At 49.4% G+C, this 22,145-nt stretch overlaps 1 protein-coding gene across 1 annotated transcript; it reads left to right on the forward strand.

The window, feature by feature from the left end:
* The first annotated feature begins 325 nt into the window (after positions 1-325).
* On the forward strand, positions 326-21,590 carry LOC146345390 (uncharacterized). The gene is made up of 3 exons (XM_084859851.1): positions 326-601; positions 16,189-16,321; positions 17,845-21,590. Exons 2-3 carry the CDS (start codon positions 16,225-16,227, stop codon positions 21,588-21,590), a joined length of 3,843 nt encoding a protein of 1,280 aa, XP_084715977.1. The 5' UTR covers positions 326-601; positions 16,189-16,224.
* The last annotated feature ends 555 nt before the right edge of the window (positions 21,591-22,145 follow it).

Consider the following 22,145-nt stretch of genomic DNA (forward strand, 5'->3'; position numbering starts at 1 on the left):
CACCAGGCAGGAGGCTGACGTGGCTGGTGCCAGCAGCGGGCACAGCCAGGGCCCAGAGGTGGTGGAGCGGCCCAGCGCCAAGCCCCAGCACCACCTTCCCTGCTGGTGCACACCTGCGGGCTCTTACCGTACCTTCACACCAAGAGTAAACACCTGTGGTGTGAACGACAAGAACGGCTTCCATAAATCTATGACATGAGAGCTGATTCCTGGAACGAACAGCCTCTGCGAGGAGGCCCCACTGTGTAGAAACAACACCGAACAGATTTGGGTCCTCCCCCAGATTTACATTTGGGGGAGGGATGTCAGGGAGATGTGTTGGGTTGCAGAGCGAATGACCTTGTTTCTGCAAACACGTGATTTGTGGGACCTCTCAGGCTAAAGAGGCCGTTTCTGGTGAAATGCTGACTTGTTCTTTGCGACCGTGCTTTTTGCCAACCTCCAAACTTTCATTATTGCACAGATAAAAGGAGAAACAACCTCTGGGACCAAAGCAGATTTGGACTCTAGAGGCGGCACATCCTTCAGAGGTCCCGCGACAGAACACCAGCAAGAGAGCCACTTGCAGGCAAAAGGAGATTCAGCTGATTTCTAAGATCTGGTGAGTGCCTGTAAGAAAGAAAAAAGCGCTATTAGGAAATTGCAGCTCCGGTAACTCCACTTGCATGACTGGCGTTATCCATTCAGCCTAGAATATTGCAGGAGAACTGGATGGCAGCGCTCTTCCATTGCTCCTGTCTAATGTTTTCCATATTAGATAGGTGCTAATATGGTGCTGACCAGAGAACATAATAACACAGGAAGAGCCCTGATGCTGGATCAGTCCAAGGGTTCATCTGGTCCAGCATTCTGTTCCCACAGCGGCCATCCAGCTCCCCACAGGAAACTCATGAGGAGGACATCGGTGCAACAGCACCCTCCTGCCCATGGCCCCATCTGCATGGAGACGCCTCATGATCCATTTCCAGTGTAATCTGGAGTTTCATCAGTTCAGGTTTGCTTCTCCCACAGCACATGGTAGCCAGTAAAGCGATGTTTACTTTTTTTAAAAAAAATCCGCTTACACGGGGCAAACAGCACCTGAAGTTGCATCACTTTGGGCTTGGGTGGGCAAGTAGAACGACGAATTGCGTAGGTGCGGGACAGAGGATGAGTGGAGGCTTGCTGTCTGCCCCTGTTCTCCTTCCCCTGCTCAATCAAGGGCAACGGATGTGCATTACTTACTTCTGAGTAGGCATGTTTAGCAACCACCTCCCCTCGCATGCTCCCTCTCTTAGGGGAAATGGGGGTGAATTAAAGGACTTGAATTAAATTGCTGTGAACATGCAGACAGGCAGGCTTGCCCCCCCCCCAAACTCCCCTGCTTTGTTAAGTCAGTAGGAAGCACCAAGTTACTTCCATTCCTGTTCTCTTTTTCATGCTCAGTCAAGTGAAATAGAGGAGAAGGGTGGGGTGGGGGGTTGTTGGGGACAAACCTGTATATGCACAAATTTGAACCATCAGCTCAAAATCAATAAAGCTCTGCATACCTGTGCATCTCCATTTTTTAGCCCTCTGCTCCCCCCCCATGCAGCTCTGAATCAACAAGCATCCCCCCCCCCATTTGCATGCAATGGAGGAGTTACTTCTGCATAGACATGCAAACATCCTCCTTCCCGCCCCTCTCTCTCCCTCTGGTAAAGGTGTGCAATAACGCTCCTCTGGAAAAGCGATATTGTGAATGACTGAGCAGCAGCAGTGCTAATGATGATGGTGGTGGTGGTGGTCCTGGTGGGATTAGGGTTCATCTGGGGGCCATTAGCTCATAAAATCAGTAAAGCTCTGCCTGCCTGAGGATCGGGAAGGCAGGGAGGGGAAGGGCATTGTAGGAATGAGTGTAAAACTACACGCTGTGTGGAGATGTATTCATTTTTTTACAAAGGGAACCCAAAAGCAACCTGCTTTCTCTGGAGTAAGCCTCATTGAAAACAATGTGATTTACTTCTGAGTAGACATAGTTATCCATGCCAGTTTGTTGTTCCTTGAGGCAAAGGAATTAAAGGGCAGAAAGGAGAGAATGGGCCCCATTCATACTCAAAGATACAGAGATACTCATTTCCAAACCTCCAATAGGGAGAAGCAGAAGGTTAACTCCTTCCATTCCTTCCCTCTCCTGCTGTTTGACCCTCACTCTCTGCCACTGGCTCCTCCCCCCGCCCCCGTGGGAGCTGAATTGCAATAGAGGATGAGTTACTTCCAAGTAGGGATGCGTAGTTTTAAAATGGCAGGCGTAAGGCTTGCTCTCCACCACTTCTGTGCTCAATGAATATTATAACAACAGGCGGAGGAATTCTCCTGACCCCTCTGCTCCTGTACTCAGCAAAGTGCAGTTTGAAGTTACTTCCAGGTAGACATGACCCTGCTCTCCCTGCACCCACCCCTGCCACTTTCCTTTCCGCCAATCAGCACTGCTCCAGCAGGCACTGAGAGGGCAGTTCAGCTCACATAGACCCCGAAAGTGCTGTGTGCTGCGACTATGTGCTGTGTGAAGTACTTCTTCACACAGTACATAGTCAAACCATGGAATCCACTACCACAAGATGTAGTGATGGCCACCAATTTGGATGGCTTGAAAGGGGGATTGGATAAAGTCCTGGAGGAGAAGTCCATCAATGGCTAGTAGTCCTGATGGCTATGTGCTACCTCAAGCCCATCTACATGAGAAGTTTTCTCCAATGCTGCTGTGCCTTAAAGTCATTAGGGACATATGACGTTGTGGCCACTGTACAGCCACCTGGAGTTTATCTGTGGGGAAGCCCCATCTTTGTAGAGTACTTTTAGTCTGTTGTTTTTCTACGGAGGTTCAGCTGCTGTGTGCCCATCCCTCCACTTTAAATTCAGTATGATTGGGTTATTCCTAGGGGTGTGTCTTTCACCCGGCTGTGCCCTCCGTAACCTAGGTAACTAAAGTAACTTCCCTGCCTTTCCAGCACATCAAAGCCCTACAGCACTCTTTCGAGCATTCAGAATTGCCCTGCACTCCCATTTCTCCAGTGGGAGTAATTAGCTGCCGTAATGATGCACTTCTCTGATGTTTGCATTACTTTGCTTCTCCATTGTTTTGTTAAATCACATCTCCAGTATTGTGTAAAGTCGCTTCTCTGATGTTAAGAGCCTTATCACAGTAGCACTCTGACAAGGCCTTAGCAGCCTGTCATTGTGAGCAGGGAGAAAGTGCCCAGAGAAGCAGAAAGGAGGGGGTGGAAGAAATAACTGCAACAGTTTGCTGGAATGGGGTGAAATTCGGAGGGGGATGCTCTCCAGGGGAGCCTTCAGATGCTGTACTGGAGAATCCGGGATTTGGGCTTTTTCAGGAAAAACTGTGCATATTGGGGAAAGGGGGATTAATTCCCTGACTGTTTGCTGGAATGGGGCTTATTTGCGCCAGTGGGGTGCTCTCATGGGGTGCGAGAATCTATCCCACCTTTTTAGAACTGTTTCTAGCTTTCAGAATTGTGAATTTGTTACTCTGCATTCATAATAACATAGTAGCAGGGGGGAGCTTAGACAGGAGCAAGAAACAAGCCCCTCTCCTTGGTTGAGCAGCCCCTGCCAGTTTGATGATGTTCATTTCTACTCCCCCCACCAAACCCAGAAGTCTGTTCCTTTCAAATGCTGTGTGACCTGTGAAAACTGGATTTTAAAGGCACAGTACACTTGGCTTTTCTTGCTTTGTGTGTCCCTGATGGACCAAAGCCGATTCCATGAAAATCCTGATAATACTCCAACATGCTTCTCATTCCATTGTTTTGAAGATCTCCCACTCTAGTCTAGTATCACAGACAGTATGCCTATGTACACCAGTTGCTGGGAAACATGGGTGGGAGGCTGCTGTTGCACTCATGTCCTGCTTGTGGGTTCCCAGTCGACAGCTGGTTGGCCACTGTGTGAACAGAATGCTGGACTAGATGGACCCTTGGTCTGATCCAGCAGGGCTCTTCTTATTTTCTTATGTTCTTTCTTGGTCAGTCACCACTAGCTCAGATCCCATCAGGTTATACTTCATGTTGGGATTTTTTGCCCAAACGTGCATCCCTTTACACTTGCTTACACTGAACCGCATTTGCCATTTAGATGCCCATTCTCCCAGTTTGGAGAGGTCCTTTTGGAGCTCCTCACAATATCTTTTTTGTTTTCACCACCCCAAATAATTTGGTGTCATCAGCAAACTTGGCCACTTCACTGCTCACTCCTCATTCCAGATCATTTATGAACAAGTAGAAAAGCATTGGTCGCAATGCAGATCCCTGCGAGACCCCGCTGTTTACATCCCCCCACTGGGAGAATTTATTATTTATTACAACCTAGAGAGCACCCCCTCACTTTCTCAGCCAAAATTGCAAAGGGGGGGGGGCATCTTCTCCACATTTTTGGGTGGCCAGGGGAATTCTAGTCCTGAATATTAGGGCTCTGCACAGCTTCGGCCCAAAGCCAGAGCTCTGAGGGCACAAAGGGTGGACAGGGCACAAAGCAGGCCGAAGCAAATTGGATCACTCTGCAGTTTTTCGGTGCACTTCGGAGGGATCCAGAGGCCCAGCTGCCGTGCCATCGCCACTGCCATTGCCCAGCCCCCAGCTCCTTACCTGGGTCCTCTGGACATGTGCCAGCAGCCATCTTGTTGTTCCGGAGGGGGGGAGCTATTTTTAAAATGGCTCCCCCATTCCTCAGAACAATGAGACGGCTGCTGGCACAGGCCCAGGGGGCCTAGGAGCTGGCAGCGGCTCCCCCGGCAGCACCGGCGGCAGCCCGCCCTTGTTGCAAGCTGCCACCACTGGCCTCACTCAAGCCTTCACGGACTCCTCGCAAGCAAGGAACCCATGGAGGCTGGAGCAGAGGCAGGGGTCAGCCTCCAGCCGGGTGCCCTCCCCTCCTTGCAAGGAAGGGAGAGGGTGCAGTTGGCAGGCGACTCCTGCCCTCGTGCCTGTCAAATCTGCACAGTCTCTGTCCGTGCTAGGAAGGAGGCCACACAGGCTTGACAGGCGGCCGGTGCCTCCTGCCAATTTCCCGTTTCCCCCTCCTTGCAAAGAGGGCAGAACGGGCGCTTGGTGGGCTGTGGTGGGCAGCTCTCCCGGCAGCGCCGGCGGCAGTTTCTGTGTGGTAGTGGCGGTAGTGGCACCAGCGGCTCCCCCAGCAGCAGCTCCCCTCGTGGCGGCGGCCTCCCCCCACATGGAACAAGGGCCCAGGTAAGGAGGTGGGGGCTGGGCAGCGTTGTTAGATAAAAATAGTCCTTGCTTTCGGTTTAGAAGGAAAGGATGCCAGGCAGGCAGCAGTGGATCCAACACTATTTTATTGAAACGTTTTGCAAAACGGGTGCAGAGCAGTCTGGACCTCGAGACATGTGTGCAAAAGCCTTTTATACTATATTGCTTCTATTGTTCTTACCAGTAACCAATGAAACAGTTAGGACATCGGCTCACTAAGTCAATATCCAATAAACAGTCACTATCAGCTTACCAAGCTGTTAGTCATGAGCGCGTCAGTATGATTCCCTTTTTGCTCCGCCTATATTTTCCCACCACTCGGGCTTTTATGTAACTTGAGACGCCAACAGTTACGGAGTCTCTTTCTCTAACAATTCCCTCCTTTAAGTCTTTATTCATGTCTTAAAGCGTTTAAAACGGAGCCTCTTTATTGGTACAATAAAGCAAGAGCATCTGTTTTGACAGAGCGGTTTTTATCAATCGCTGGGATAAGCCTCTAACACAGGGGATAATGCAACAACCAAATAATACTAGAACTTTTACTACCACTACAAGCGAGATAAGGATTGAGGCTGCTAGGTGTTTCTATTTTCTAAACCACTTTTTTTTAACCAGGCGGTCACGGGGTTGTTAATCTCTGAATTTTCGGCTAATTCTTCAGACAAGGCGTTGAGACCTTGTAAAGCCCTTGTTACCGTGCCATTTGGGGCAGTGTTGTTAGGGATGAAGGTGCAACACCGTCCACTTAGCATGACACAAACCCCCCTTTTTCCGCTAACATCATATCAAGAACACGCCGATTTTCTTAGACCATTTGGCTAGTGGCATCTAGTTGCTCAGCCAATCCCTTTATAGCATCACGGGTATAGTTTATTGAGAGTCTGGCACTTTTTTCTCCCCATGCGTTAGGGTGCTGGAACAAACGGATCACACAGGTGAGGAGGGAAGGAGTGTCCCACCCCAGAGGAAAAGGCAGCACCTTTGCTACTGATCTTCCTGTGGCACAAACAAAACAGTCAGACTTATTTAAGGACTTGGCTGTATACTTTATCTACTCTAACCACACATTATCAGTTTCCTCTGTTATTGGGATTCCTAACCTGGTTTTCTAGGGACGCCTCTCTTTCTCGGGGATCTGTACCAGAAATGGTTTGAGGGCTATAGGTGTGACATTTTGGGGTTTTATCTTAAAGCTGTCAAGCCCAAGTCCTTGAGGTATCACCATCTATGTTAATATTTCTTTGACTAACTTTACCAACACCACCCACAATACTTGCTTCATATTACAAGTTTTTTGTAATTCGATCTTGAGCTTTTCCCAGATGTTGTGACTTGTATATTACAGGTGATTGTGGCTCCTGGATGGCTTCTTCGCCTGTGTCCCTGGCAGCTTCCGGAGGGGTGCCAGGGAGCAAAGGACCGTTGCCCGTGTCCTTCTGTTCTTTCCAGGTGACAGAAGGAAGCAAGGGTTGCTTAAATGGCTTTATCCGGCTGCAATGTGTCCATTTGCTAGAACCCACAAGCTTTACAGACGAGTGGCTAGTTGGTCTCACCAAATAAGGCCCCTCCCACCCTTCCTTTAAAGCTTTTTTACTCCACTTTTTCAGCAACACCTCATCTCCCGTCTGGAAGAGATGGATAGGTGCATCTAACGGCAGTCTCTGGAACGGAACGGAATAAGCTCGTAGCTGTGAAAGAACAGACTGTAGAGAAGTCAACTGATCCCTTAGCATCTGATCACCCATCTCCCACTTGACTTCCTCCTCTTGATCTCAAAATTTGTGGCACCCCATGCATCACCCAAACTTTAATGGGTCCTTCCATCGTCATTTTCTCGGCCTCGGTACAGATCAGAGCTGCTGCCGCCACTGCTCTCAGGCAACTTGGCCATCCTCGTGCTACGACATCTAGGACCTTGGAATAATATCCCACTGGTCTCCAAGAGGGCCCTTTTCGCTGGCAAAGCATTCCTCAAGCTATGCCCTTATTTTCATGCGCATAAAGTCTAAATGGCCGGCTGGGATTTGGTATGGCCAGTGCGGGTGGTGACACAAGAGCAGCTTTAAGACTGAGGAAAGACTTATTTATTTCTTTAGTCCATTTTTATTTATCTAGTCTATCTTTCTGCAGCGCCTCATGCAGCGGCCGCGCTGTCTCCCCATAGTTTGCTATCCATAGTCGGCAGAATCCGGTCAGCCCCAGGTAGGCCCTCAATTCGCGGGGGGACTTAGGGACAGGAGTGTCACGGATGACTTCGACTCTTTCTTGCTCTAGGCTCCGAGTCCCTTTAGTTAAGTGGTAGCCTAGGAATTTTACAGTTGGTTGGGCCAACTGTACTTTTTCTTTTGACACTTTATAACCCCCCCCCCCCCAGATGGTTGAGGAGGGAAACCGTCCCACTCAGGCACACATTCTTGGCCTTGGCTGAAATCAGGAGGTCGTCACAGTACTGGAGGAGATGCACCTCTGAGTGCTGCTGGACCCAGGGTTCAAGATCTTTTTGGAGCTGCTGGCCAAAGACTACCGGTGAGAGATTCAGCCCCTGAGGGATTACTGTCTATGTTAATTGAACTTTTGACACCCCCCCCACCCCCACCCCGCTAGATGGTTGACTCTGTTTTCTATTAGGCTCCAGTCCTTGGTGGCCTCTGGGGTGGATTTTTCTGCAACCTTTAAAAGGGCCATTTGGTAGTTACTACTCTGCTGTTTAGGGAGCCGTATCTCCATCCTTCCATCAGGAGTAAAAGCAATCTCAATTTGGAGTTTAGTCAATAAGTCCCTTCTTAGCAATGCCACCGGACAGGAGGGGGTACAGACAAATGCATGTTCTAGGTGTGTTTTCCCAACTTTGGTGAACAGGGGACGAGAGAGGGGCACTTTTATTTTTATTATTTATTATTAAATTTATTATTCGCCCATCTGGCTGGTCACCCAGCCACTCTGGGCGATGTACAACATACCATAAAACAATTTAAAACAATAAAATTCTACCATAAAAATTGTTTTTTTAAAATACCCTAACCCACCCCAAATGCCTGCCTGAACAACCACGTTTTTAATGCACGATGGAAGCTCATTAAAGAGGGGGCATGGCGGAGTTCCCTAGGGAGGGAGTTCCACAGAGTGGGGGCCACCACAGAGAAGGCCCTCTCCCTCGTCCCCACCAGTCTAGCTGTCCTGGCTGATGGGACAGAGAGAAGGCCATCCGAGGCTGATCTTGTTAAGCGGCCTGTCTGGTGCTGCTGGAGGCGCTCCTTAAGATAGGCTGGGCCGGAACCATATAGGGTTTTAAAGGTCAAAACCAACACCTTGAATTTGGCCCGGAAAACAATTGGTAACCAGTGCAACTCCTTCAGCACTGGAGTGATGTGATCTCGCTGGCGGCTGTCTTTAATCAGGCGAGCCGCCGCGTTCTGTACCAGCTGCAGCTTCTGAACCGTCTTCAAGGGTAACCCCACGTAGAGCCCATTACAGTAGTCTAAATGAGAGGAGACCAGGGCATGTACTTGGGTTGCCCTTCCCTTGACCCCCATTATGGTGGTGAACCCCCCACCTCCCGTTGGGGGCTCACTGAGGGGGAGGATGGACAGGGTGGCCCCTGTGTCTACAAGGGCTTTGTAGGAGCGGCCCCCAACCTTTATTTTGACCATGGGGTCTCGTCTTGCCTCAGAGACGGCTAAGAGGGGGGGCCGGGCCCCGGTCTGTCTTAATCTCTTTCTTGTTTATACAGAACTCTCTCTGCTCCTCCCCTTTACTTTCTTTCACTTTCTGTTTTAGGGCTTTACAATCTCACTTTCAGTGTCCACTCTTTTTATAGAAGGCACTGATCTTTTCCTAAGGGAGGCCCTTTTCTGTTTTTCTTTCCACCCTTCTTAACCCCTCCTTGCTCTGGCCTGAGAACTGCAGCAAGGCGTTTTGCTTGCCTCTTGTCTTTCATAAACTTTTGAACTACCTCTAGTAAAACACTTAGGTCAGCCGCCAGTCCTTTCTCAACTTTCTGCAACTTCTTTCTGATGTCTTGGCAACTATTTCTCACGAACTGAGTCGTGAGAATCTTTAAATTATTTGGGTCATTCAAGTCAACATCAGTATACTTGGTGAAGGCTTCCCTTAGCCTTCGGAGGAACACGGCAGGAGGCTCGTTTTTGTCTTGTTTTAAAGTCAGAACTTTTGCAAATTGGGGGCCCTCTGCGCGGCTTGTCTCATGCCTGCTAAAATGAGCCGAAAATACAGCATGCCTCTGCCTTTGTGCAGCGGTGGCTAGTCTCCGATCAGGCTGTCTTAAAGGCAACACTGCTGCTATCTGATCTTCGGTCACGAGGGGGAGCTCCTCCCTAAGCTTGGCGCGCGCCGGCAAGAATAATCGGTTTCTGACTAAGGAAACAAGTGTTTAATAACATCTGTGTGTCGTCCCAGGTAGGATTGTGTGTGAGCCTCACATTTTCTATTAAGGACAACAATGGACTGGGGTTCTCCTCAAAGGAGGGGTTAAATTGTTTCCAATTATACAAGTCAGATGTCGTGAATGGGACATAAACAAACAACGTCCCTTGAGGATATTGGGCGGTAGGGTCGGGGACCTCTCTAATAGGGAAGGTCAATTTTTTTTTCTCAGTTATCACAGGGAGAGCCAAGGACATATTTAATTACCCATGGGGCGGGCCTGCCGCCGAGGGGTACACAAGTTGCCCACGAATCAATATAAGGGAACTGGTCCCAACTTCCCCTCTGTGCTACTGTTGTTTGCACATCAGATACCAAGGTTGGGTCAAAAGACCCCTCAGGTGGCCATTTGGGTTCTAATATTGGCCATTCTCGGGTGCAAAAAAAGACAAGACGATCCTTTGTCATCTTAGTTCTATAATCCTGCTTAAAATGTGACCAATTGCGCAAACAACACTCCAAGGGCGTATGGGACTTCTTCGCAGACTTAGATTGGGACCCGCCCATGACGGTGGGAATTTCAATCAGCAATTCTTGCGCTTCGCCCTCCTCTGACCCAGCCTGTCTCCAGGGTAGGGAAATGCAGATCTGGGCTCCCCACTTGCTTCGCCCGAAGGCGTCTCACACAATCACAAACACACCACCGTCCCGCGTTTATCCCCTAATGTAAGCTGTTTCACTTACCCCAAAAGCCTCTTCTGTCCCGCCCGCAGCTGCATCCAGCTGCTTATTGATCCACTGCCAGTGCCTAAAAGGAGTGATCACGTCTCCCTCTTCCTCTGGCGTTGGTCCCCGAGCACCTCCGCCACCGCCATTGTGAGGAGAAGGCAGTGTAAAACAGCCGCCTGTGGCCACTTCTCCTCCGTGGCCCCTCGGCTCAGCGCGAAGGGGACGCGCCCCGAAGCAGGATCCGAGTCACGGCACCAAATTGTTAGATAAAAATAGTCCTTGCTTTCGGTTTAGAAGGAAAGGATGCCAGGCAGGCAGCAGTGGATCCAACACTATTTTATTGAAATGTTTTGCAAAACGGGTGCAGAGCAGTCTGGACCTCGAGACATGTGTGCAAAAGCCTTTTATACTATACTGCTTCTATTGTTCTTACCAGTAACCAATGAAACAGTCAGTACATCGGCTCACTAAGTCAATATCCAATAAACGGTCACTATCAGCTTACCAAGCTGTTAGTCATGAGCGCGTCAGTATGATTCCCTTTTTGCTCCGCCTATATTTTCCCGCCACTCGGGCTTTTATGTAACTTGAGACGCCAACAGTTACGGAGTCTCTTTCTCTAACAGCGTGGGGGGGCAAAGTGGGATTTGGATGTCCGAACCTCGCTTCAGCTTCACACACCGAAGTGAGTCGGGGGCCCCACATCGGCCTGAGCCAAATTGGGCCCGCCTCGGAAGCCCCGAAGCAGCCTCCAAGTCAGCTTGGGGGGGGCAGTCCAAGCATGGCCCTACTGAATGTGTAATGTACTCTTGGATTAAGAGAGTAATCTGAGGGCTGGGCTGGCTAAGCCTGGGAGGGAAATGCACTCTGCATACGCTGGGAAGCAACATCCTCCAGTTCTACTAGGTCGCATACTCCATGCATGCACACACACACTCCCCAGTGAGCGCCCAGTGTTCTCTCTTTCACACTCCTGGGGGGGACCTTCACAAGAACAGTATGAGAAGCTCCTTGGAGTATTAGCCGGATTTTCATGGAATTGGCTTTGGTCCATCAGGGGCACATGAAGCAAAACAAGCTGAGTGTAGGGATGTACAGATGCCCCACCATCCATTCCGGTGGGGAATCAGCGGGGGGAGGGAGGCGATCTGTTCCTCCCCCCTGTAATCCTCGCGGAGTGTCTCCACTCCGCGAGGATTCCGCAGAGCCGAGAGCCACTTACCTGAATCACCTGGAGGCCTTCACCTCCGTGCCAATCGCCTTTTTTTGTTTTTAAGGTGATCAGCAGGGTGTCCCCATAGGCTTATACGCAAAATAGTGCCATGAATCTTGCATATAAGTCTATGTGTCCATAGGCTTATACGCAAGATTCACGGCTCTATTTTGCATATAAGTCTATGGGGACACCCTGCTGATCGGCATTAAAAAAAAAAGAAATGGCGATTGGCGCGGAAGCAAACAGCTCCTGGTGCAACAAGCAGCCATGCTGTCCTGTGTGGGATCCTCCAGGAGAGAAGTGGGGCTGATCCGCCACAGATTCCTGAGGCCGGATTCCAAAGAATCCGGCCTCATTTGAATCTGCGGCAGATTTCGCTAACATCCCTAGCCGAGTGTACCATGCCTTTAAAATTCAGTTTTCAGGGGTCACACAGTGCTTGAAAGGAACCTACGTCCAGGTGGGGTGGGGGGGAGAAGAACTGAATGTTATCAACCTGGCAGGGGCTGCTAAGCCAATGAGAGAGGGTTGTTTGCCCCCTCTATCCAGGCTCCCCCCTGCTACAACATTATTATGAATGGAGAGCAACTAATTCACAATTCTGAAGGCTCCTTTCTGCTACTATATTATCTCCCCAGCTTTTCCCCAGTGTGTGCACTTTTGCCTTGAGAAGCTAAAATCCCTGATTTTGGAATGCAGCACCTGAAAGCTTCTCATGAAAGCAGCCCAGCCTCTCAATTTTGCCCCATTCCAGCACTCTGCCATGGAATTATTGCTTTCAACCTCCCGCCCTTTCTACCCCCCCCTTTCTCCTTCTCCCTGCTCACAATTAGATGAGAAGCTCCCATGATCTTGAATGATCACTACTGCAACTTTACATAACAACAGAGAAATTACAGAACATCAAAGAAGCACAACATCGAGATAGCGATTTCACAGAGAAGTCAAAGAGCACTTTAGGACGAGTTACTGAAATTAGCCTTTAACCCCTTAAATGCTTTAATGCTTTAGCGATTGCTGTGGCTCCGTATGCATTGAGATCTGTTAAAGATTCACTGCAGGGGAGCGAGATTTACTTCTTACTTCTGAGTAAACATGCACTGAAGGGGAATGCTTTACATAGAGTCTCATCCAGCATTGGACTATGTTAAAGATTCACTGTGGGGGAGCAAGATTTATTTCTTACTTACATAGTAAACATGCACAGAAGGGGGGATATGGGAAAAACCACTTTGATTGGGGAAACAAGAGGGAATGGGGCATCCCACCCCCTTGACCATGTCACTGCCAGGTTACAGAGGCATGCCCAGGATTTAATGCAGGGGGGTCATGGCACACTGTGGCAAAACCACCAGGGAGCCGCTTTCAGTGAAAAAGTTGGAGTAAAAGGAGTTTCAGAAAATGCAGCTTTTCAAGAGGGAAGCGGCTGGTTGACAGTGGATTGGTGACGAAATCATCTGTTGCAAACAACCTCAGACTGCTGTAACTTCATAGCAAATCACTCGTGAAGACAGCCCCCTGGATAAACCCTGGGGATACCTCATCCCTCCCCCGGCCCCATGTCTAATGCAACGTATTGCAATCTCTCCCCCCTCTCTTTCTCTCTCTCATGCACATCAGCCAAGTCTTTTCTTTCCAAATTGCTTGGAGAGGAGAGTATTCCTAGGCATGAGCAGAATGCCCTTTCTGCTCAGACAGGGGGTCCTGCATAATTTTTAGCCCCAGAAGCTCTTACATTACAGTAGATCTGTTGCTATCCAGTGCCCGCACAGAAGAGTAAAGAAAGAAAGCACCCTACCCCTCTAAAAAGAAAGCCTCCCCACCCTCCATGCACACATATGCATATGCGCACGAGCGCGCATGCACACACACACACTGTGGAGAGGTCGTATCCTCTTCTCGCCCCGAAAACATCCCACTCCTCCCTCTGCGGCTGATACTGGATTCTGGATGCAACCGCAGGTTGAGATATTTGTCTGGGCTGGAGTGGGAGGGGGGATGGCTTCCAATCCACCTCAAAAAGGGAAGAAGAAAGAATTTGGTGTCCCAAACTCTTATGGAATGTGATCGCATTGAAACATGTGTTCAAGCCTGTGCACATTCTCCCACGACTTGCATTCCTTCCATTAAGGGATATTTTAACTTTGGCTAATAGAATGTCTATGGCTAAGAAGGCAATTCCCACCCAAAGAGATCCACACTCAGACAAGATTGCAGAGGGTAACGCCACATTGGCACATTTATTGAAGTTTCACATGGGTTCCAATGCACAAGCTGATTTTGGGGATATTAGCTGAGCAAGGCATTTGTTAAACATGACACCAATTGAGGACGCTTCAGTCTTCATTGAGGTTTGATTGGGCTTTGACGGGAAATTAGCTGTGTTCTTGGCAAAGTTGGGCTCCGACCAGGCCTCAAAGTGAAACCACTGACATGCGTGAGCCGCTTGTGTTGCGAGGGCAGCAAAGGTGACAGGGCACAGGAGAGGGGTTTGGGTAAACAGGAGTACCTAACACTCATGGGAGCAAAGAAGAGTCATCCGGACCTAGCCAGGGAGGGTTTCTCCCTTGGCCTACAGTCTGTTCTAGGTTTATGGAAGGGTTGTTTAGCCCTCGAATAACTCTCCCCAGCCAGGTTTGGACAACACGACAACCCATGGCTACCCTCAACCAGGGGTTGCATATTCATAATGGCGGCTGGCACGCACCGTAACCCCTTGTGGGTAAATTAACCCATGACAGGCTGTTGTGTCATCCGAACTGGCCTGGAGGATCTTCCTCAGATTCACTGTGGGGTGAGACGGATCCTGCTGGAAGTCAGTGATTCTGCCCCCATGGGAAAGTGGCAGCAAAGCTGTTTGTGGGTGCAATCCTATGCATGTTTAGACAGAGAAACGTCCTCAACGTGCTGGCTGGGGAATGCTGGGAGTTGTAGGACTCTCTTGCGGGGAGGCATTAAAAATAGAAGCTTCTGAATGTGCTACTGTCTCTGACTGCTAAAAAATAAGCATATGTGTCCTCTGCCCCCAACGTACCTCCAAAAGTCATCAGAACTTCTCCACCCCACTTTTCTTTCTCCAATACCCACCTCTCTCCTATGAATATGCCAAAAAAAAACCCTATCCTGTGAAATTTCTGCAGAGTTCTAATTTAAATCTGTATGTAAAAGGCAGTGTCCTTTGGAGTACACCAGCAGTTCCTGTTGTGCTTCTTATCTGTGCAGTTTTCCTTCAGCCCCAGGGAGACGCAAGCCCAATCTACGTGGAAATGGAATGAGAAGCGCTTTCTGGTTATATCCGGATTTTCATGAAATCGCTTTGGTCTGTCAGGGGCACAGGAAGCAAGAAAAGCAGAGAGTACACTCCCTAAAAACTAGGGATGTACGAAAGTCACTTACCTTTTCGAAGGGTGACATTCGTGGAGGGGCGGGAGGCGCTCCGTCCCTCCCCCTGAAATTCTCTCCAGCTGGCTCCACTCCGCGGCGATTCCACAGAGCCGCCAGCCGGGGCCGCCCGCAGCCAGACATCCGGCCGCTGGGCAGCCCGCAGGGACGTAAATGGTGGCTGCCGTAGCTGCCGCCATTTGCGTCCCTGTATTTTGCCGTAAATAAATATTTACGTAGCCTGTAGCTATCACGGCAAAAACAACAACAACAGCGAATGCAAATGGCGGCAGCTACGGCAGCTGCCATTTGCGTTCCCTTTTTTTTTTTGGCCATGATATACATAGCCTATTACGGCAAAAGAGATGGGCGCAAATGGCGGCCACTACGCCATTTGCGCCCCCCTCTTTTGACGTAATAGCCTACGTAAATATTTACCCTGATGTGCTCTCTCTCCAAACTAAAGCAGCCATGTAGATCAGGTCCCAGAAGGGGGGATGGAGTTGAGCTCCAATCTTGCTGGGAACCCATCAGGCTGGGATTTTGCTCTCTTGAGCATTTGCCTTTTACAAAGGTGGGGAAGGAACAGGAGAGCCGTTGGGGAAGGGGAGTTCTTTACACTTTGACTGGCTTCCTAACTTACTCCGTGCAAATGTTCATGCACAGGAAAAAGAGGAAGAGCGCAGCTTTCCCAGTTATACTAATCCAAAACCAAGACATACCTCAAAGAAGAAGTACTCCTGAGCACACTGGGTGGGTGATAACTGTGATGATTTTGCTATACTGCCCATGCTGATTTTCTTAGGATGACATGGATGCAGTTCCCATATGGTTCTTAAGGAGAATCTTCTCCATAGCCCTTCCCTCCATCCCCAATTTTGGCATGTTCAAAATGCAATATTTGTGAAATGTCACTTAATCCAACCCCACCCCCCCAACCCCACCCGGCTCAAGCACATCAGGGAAGATCTACATCAGCACTTTCTTTCTCCTTTTCTACCCCATCTTTCCCTTTGAGAATCTGATCTTCTCCCTGAAAAGCAAGTACGGATGGGGGAGCGTTTCATTCCATGACATCAACCCAGTAGAAAGTCTCAATTTTGTTTCATGCTGCAACATTTTGCCCCTTTTTTCCCTTGCAGGCCTGACTTTTGTGTTGATGATGCCTCTAGTCCTCCCCCCTCCCTCCCTGTGCTTAAAGGTCCATCCTGCCTCCATCTCACCTGTTGTTTCTTGCAGGGAGGTGGAGGGGAGAGTGACTGGAGGAGCTGAGCCATGGCCCAGTCAGACGATGCCCTGGAGATGCCAGCCCTGGGCCGCCCCTTCCAGCTGGGGATGCTGTACGACTGCCGCAAAGATGCCCTCATCCCAGGTAGGAGCTGGGGGGGGAGCGGGAGAGGCTCTCTGGCAGGAAGGCCTGGGACGGAGCAGGGCACTTTAGATTAACATGCGCAGAGACCCCGAGCAAGACAGCTTCGGCTTGTTCCAGATGAGAGCAGTCTTGGCTATATTATGGATTATCTGGGCACGTGGTCTGTGGATAGTTGAGCAGCCGTTTTTGCCACACTTCTTTCAGCCTATTTAGTTTGTTCCCCATCTTCACTCTTCCTGTACATTTTACCCACTCAGTTCCTCTTAGCTGATGTTTTGTCAGCAATATGGTAAGGTGGGGTGGAGTGAAAAGAAACCACCTGAGAAAATGGGGGAGTTGGCTTACCTTACTTAAACAAGGTAGCAAGGGCCTTTTTTCTCTTTTTAAACTTTGAGGAAAGCCTTGTGCAGCTGCCTGCAACACATGTGAGGGCCAGTGGAACCTTCTGGCTGCCCCAAGCAGGAAACCCAGCAGGGTCAGGAGGTTGTGGGGCTCCTCACATTCACCCTGGGTGGCCATGCGAGGCTTTTTCCAAACTAAAAAGTATTGGGGAAGCCCCATCACCTCACTTAATTAAAGTAAACCAAACACACCCACCCCACACCAAAACTGTACTAGCTCTCCAGCTACTGCCAAATGAGCAGAATTTCCCTCCCCCTTTTGTGGGGGACAGGTGCTCCCCCAAAAAATGCCTAGGGAAATTTGGCTCAGAGTTATAGCTTCTCAGAGTGGCCGTCCGCCATCTGCCATTATTCTCCTCCCGGAAGGTATTGGTCCAGTACCAGATATAGGACATCGCCCCATCCTGGGCAGAAAGAAAATAGGAAATGTAAGCACACAAAGACCAGAAATGTTCGGGGTAGTTCCCCTCTAAAAAAACAAAAAACAAATACTGAAATGTCCCTCCCCCATTTGGCAGACCCTGAATGGTGATGAAGTGAGGAGGGCTGTTTTAGTACACCCCATAGAAACAGATTGAAAAAGGAGAAACAGCTCCTCAAAAAAACAGCCCCCCCCCCCCGCACCAAACCCCAGCCCCAAGCAAAGCACTGTAGAGACATTCTGGAAAACACTTTCATGAATCTCCAGTTCTAAAGTTGTGGTGCAGTTGCCAAGGATCCCTGCGAAGCTTAGTTCAAAGCTGGTGCTGTTCAAGGTCATTCTTGGGTAATCAGAATTAGACACAACTGAGCAGTTTCCTAAGCTGGAGGAAAACAAGAGCTTTTCTTGAGAGTTGGAGGTTGTACAATAAAAGCGTCATGCCCACAGCACACATGGTCATCCCAGTATCATTGCTGGTTAAACAGTTTCTCAGCCTTTGCAATGCTTTAAAGAAAGACAAAGCTGTGTGACTGCGGTGATATTGGGACAAATAAATTGCCATGGAGAAGGATGGCTCTGTTGTACCAACTTCAGCTATTTTCTCTCTCTCCAGCCGTGGGCATTTTGGATGGCGGTACTCTATCCTTACATCCCACCTGAACATGCTAAAGCCTTCTCTGTGTTCCTCTGCTCCATTCCAGGGATCACCCTTTGGGACCTGGAGTCACTCCAGAAGGACCTGAGCATCAAACCGCAGCCCAAGACCGAATCTGAGATCATCGCGTCCGACTCCATTGACGATAAGGCCTCTGCCCTCAGCGTCTCGGCATCACTCAAGGCCAGTTTCCTGGGGGGGCTGATTGAAGTGGGAGGATCTGCCAAATACCTTCAGGACACCAAGAAGTCCCGGCAACAGGCCAGGGTCACGCTGCAGTACAAAACCACCACCAAGTACGAACAACTGACCATGAGCCACTTGGGAATCCAGAATGTCTCCCATCCGGCCATCTTTGAGCATGGCACGGCCACTCACGTTGTCACCGCCATCTTGTATGGAGCCCAGGCTTTCTTTGTGTTTGACCGAGAAGTCTCTTCTTCTGAAATGGTACAAGATATACAAGGAAACCTCCAAGTTATGATTGAGAAGATAATATCTATCAAAGGGGAAGCAGAGCTCCAGATGAATGAGCAGGAAAAATCCCATGCTGAGAACTTCATCTGCAAGTTCCATGGAGATTTTTCTCTGGAGAGCAATCCAGTGAGTTTCCAAGATGCCATACGAGTATATGCCACACTGCCCAAAATGTTAGGGGAGGATGGGCAGAAGGCTGTACCGGTGAGAGTCTGGCTGTATCCACTCACCAAGCTGGATTCCAGAGCGGCTAAGATGGTGCGTGAGATCAGCTTAGCCCTGATCTTCGATGCTCAGACAGTGATGGAGCAGCTGAATGAAACCCAGATGAGATGCAATGACCTAGCAAAGAATCCAATTTCTAACACCTTCCTAGAAATCAAGAAGAAAATCAAGAGATTCAAGGATCTGTGCAAGCAACACAGGCAGACTTTTCAGAAACAACTGGCAAGCATCTTGCCTTCTATCCGTGGAGGGGGGAAAGAGGAAGGAGCCCTGGTGGACATCTTGATGGCCATAAACCAATCACCCTTCAATATCCAGAGTCTCTGTGAATTTCTGGACTCCAAGGAACGAGAGATTAACTTTGTGAAATCTTACCTTGGTATCCTAAGTGGGATGGAAATCATCGCCTCGCAGAACAAACTGGAAGAAATAGTGCTTGACCCCCAGAATGAGTTTGTTGTTTCATTTACATTCACTTCTCTACATGACGAGGAACCGTTTTTATCCAGCTTACAACAGTGGCTTCAGAAACAATCTCAGCAGGAAGCAGATGATCCTGCAACAGGCATGTCTGCACCAGGGGAATGCAAGGCCTGGTTTGAGCTCAAAGAGAAAAACCAAAATGCTCGGAAAGCGGCCAGATCCATTTCAGACTTTGCCCGTGTCAATCAATCCAATGGGAAGACCCGGTTTGTTGTGGCCTCTGTCCCAGATGGGGACAACCCAGGAGCTTCCATTTACCTCTATGAAGATGGGGAGCTAGTCAGCAGCAGCTTTGAGCTGCCCTCAAAACCTCTCCCTCTCCTGATGGGTGGAGTTGGACATGACAGTGTGCAGCTGACCCTGCAACCGGCTGAATATGGGAGGGCTTCCATCTCCAGCTATCGGGTGGAGTACAAGATCACAGGAGAAGAAAGCTGGAAGACTGTGAATACGGAGAATACGGATGGCCAGGAGACTTTCCTATTAGAAGGTCTGTGTCCAAACACAGAGTACCAGTTCCGATATGCTGCTAGGAGCAAACCAGGCCTTAGTGAGACCAGCAACTTGAGTCAACCTGTGAAGACTCTTCCCACCAGCCCTCCTGGGAAACCTAGAGAGGTAACCGTAGAGCCTTCCATAATCTCTGTTGCCTGGGAGAGTCCCAGGGTAATTGGGGTGGGAGTTGTTATAAAGGAATACAAAGTGGAGTACAGAGAGGAGAGCAGAGATGAGAATGAAAATGGCAAAGATGAATGGCATGAAAAGGGAACAGGGGGGAAAACAGAGCTCTGTCAACTTGATAGGCTGAAGCCTCAGACACCGTACAGAGTCCGAGTCTCAGCCATGTGTGCCGATGGGGCTCAGAGTGATCCTAGTGAAGAGATGAAAGTTTCCACATCACTTGAAGAAGAAGGGAAGGCCAGACTAGCACACAAATACTGCCAAGAAAGCACCCTGGTGGAAGACGGGCAGCCATCAGTGTATGCCCTTCCTTTGGAAAAGACCACAACAGACGCCTCAGCGTCCTGCCTAACATACCAGCTCGGTGAAGAGAACTTGCAGGTCCCCAACAAAGTGATCATGGTGATGGGAGCAACAGGATCGGGGAAAACGACTCTCATCAACGGGATGATCAATTATATCCTGGGCGTTCAATGGGGAGATGATTTCCGATTCAAACTTATTCATGAAGTGACCAACAGAAGCCAAGCTGAAAGCCAGACATCTGAAGTGACGGCCTATGTGGTGAATTATCAGAAGGGTTTCCAAGTCCCCCATTCCCTCACTATTATCGACACCCCAGGATTTGGAGACACAAGAGGAATAGAGCATGACAAAATGATCACAAAGCAGATCCGGGAGTTTTTCTCCACCCCAGGGGGTACAGATCAGATAGATGCTATCTGTATTGTAGTTCAGGCCTCCTTTGCTCGTTTAACCCATGCCCAGAAATATGTGTTTGACTCGGTGCTGTCCATTTTTGGGAAAGATATAAAGGACAATATCCAAGTCCTGATTACGTTTGCAGATGGACAGGCACCCCCTGTTCTAGAGGCCATTAAAACAGCTGATGTGCCATGTGCTAAAGATGCCAACGGTACCCCTGTTCACTTCAAATTCAATAATTCTGCACTGTTTGCCAACAATCCTAAAGAAAGTGGAAGCAGCTTTAATTTTGATGAAATGTTCTGGAAAATGGGTGCTATGAGCATGAAGACTTTCTTTGACTCATCATACAAACTAGAAACAAGAAGTTTAACTTTGACCAGAGAAGTGCTCAGGGAACGGAAAGAGCTGGAAGCTGCCGTGGAAGGGCTGCAGCCCCAAATCAAGGCTGGACTGGTGAAGCTGGAAGAACTGAGGAAGACGCAGCAAGCTCTGGATCAGCACAAGGGTGACATGGCCGCCAACAGAGACTTTGAGTATGAAGTAGAAACCACTGTGCCAGTGAAGGAAGACATCTCTGGAACTGGTAACTACATAACCAATTGCGCGAACTGTCACTTCACCTGTCACTATCCTTGTGGGATTCCTAATGATGAGAACAAGCGTGGTTGTAACGCTGTCAATCAGGACACAGGATTCTGCAATGTCTGCCCTGGCCGGTGTTATTGGAATGTTCACTTCAACCTTAAATACCGATTTGAATATAAAGTAGTAAAAGAGAAAAAGACCTATGCAGATTTGAAGCAAAAGTATGAACGGGCCTCTGGTGAACTGATGACCACGGAGAAGGTGCTTGAAAATCTCAGCCAGGAATATGATGTGGTGAAACACACCTTAGAAGACCTCATTCAAAAATCATCGCAAAGCCTCCAGCGGCTGCAGAAAATTGCACTGAAGCCCAACCCCCTGTCCACCCCTGAATACATTGACCTGCTCATCCTGTCAGAAGAGCAGGAGCTGAAGCCTGGGTATCAAGAAAGGATCCGATCTCTGAAGGAAGTGCGGAAGGTGGCTGAGATAATACAGAAGATTGCCCACAAAGAGCCCCTGCTGCCCAGAGAGCAGGATCTGTATGAGAAGATTGAACAAAACAACCGTTCCCCTCCGACATCCGCATTTAAGAAAATGGCAGCAGCTGTTACTAACTGGTTTAGGGGCTAACACATATATTTGCACTCTCTCTCCACTTGCATTTTTTAATCAGCAGTGACTTCAGGTTATATGAGTGTAATTCAGGCCGGAGCCAGAGTGTGTGTGTGGGGGGGAGATGTAGAATCATTTTTACTAACAATTGCAACAAGACCTTCCTTTGTCCATTGCTGCAAAGAAAGTGCTTGTCAATCACTGTTTGTGATATTTAGAACTCCTATCTCCTTATTCTGCTGCTGCCGCCGCTGGGCCTGCTGCTGCCGCCGCTGCCACCACCACCAGGCCTTCCTTGTGGACTTCTGCCTGGCAGACCGCCAGTCCCTGCAGGACCAGGCCCCCAGGTACCGAGCCAGCTGTGCTGCTCCACCTGCCCCTCCCTGGAGGGGCTACATAAGCTGGCTGGCTGAGGTGGCCTGGGAGAGCCAGGGCCTGCAGGAGAAGCTGCCATCACCGGGGAAGAGGCGTGCTTGCAGCCGCTGGGCCTGTTGCCGCCGTCACCGCTACCACCGCCACCAGGCCTTCCCTGTGGACTCCTGCCTGGCATTTTTAAGGGGATTTTAATTGTTT

The sequence above is a fragment of the Heloderma suspectum genome, chromosome 5 (assembly GCF_057233095.1).
Source record: "Heloderma suspectum isolate Gila_16-S chromosome 5, 16-S_ref, whole genome shotgun sequence".
In the NCBI taxonomy this organism is placed as follows: Eukaryota; Metazoa; Chordata; class Lepidosauria; order Squamata; family Helodermatidae; genus Heloderma; species Heloderma suspectum.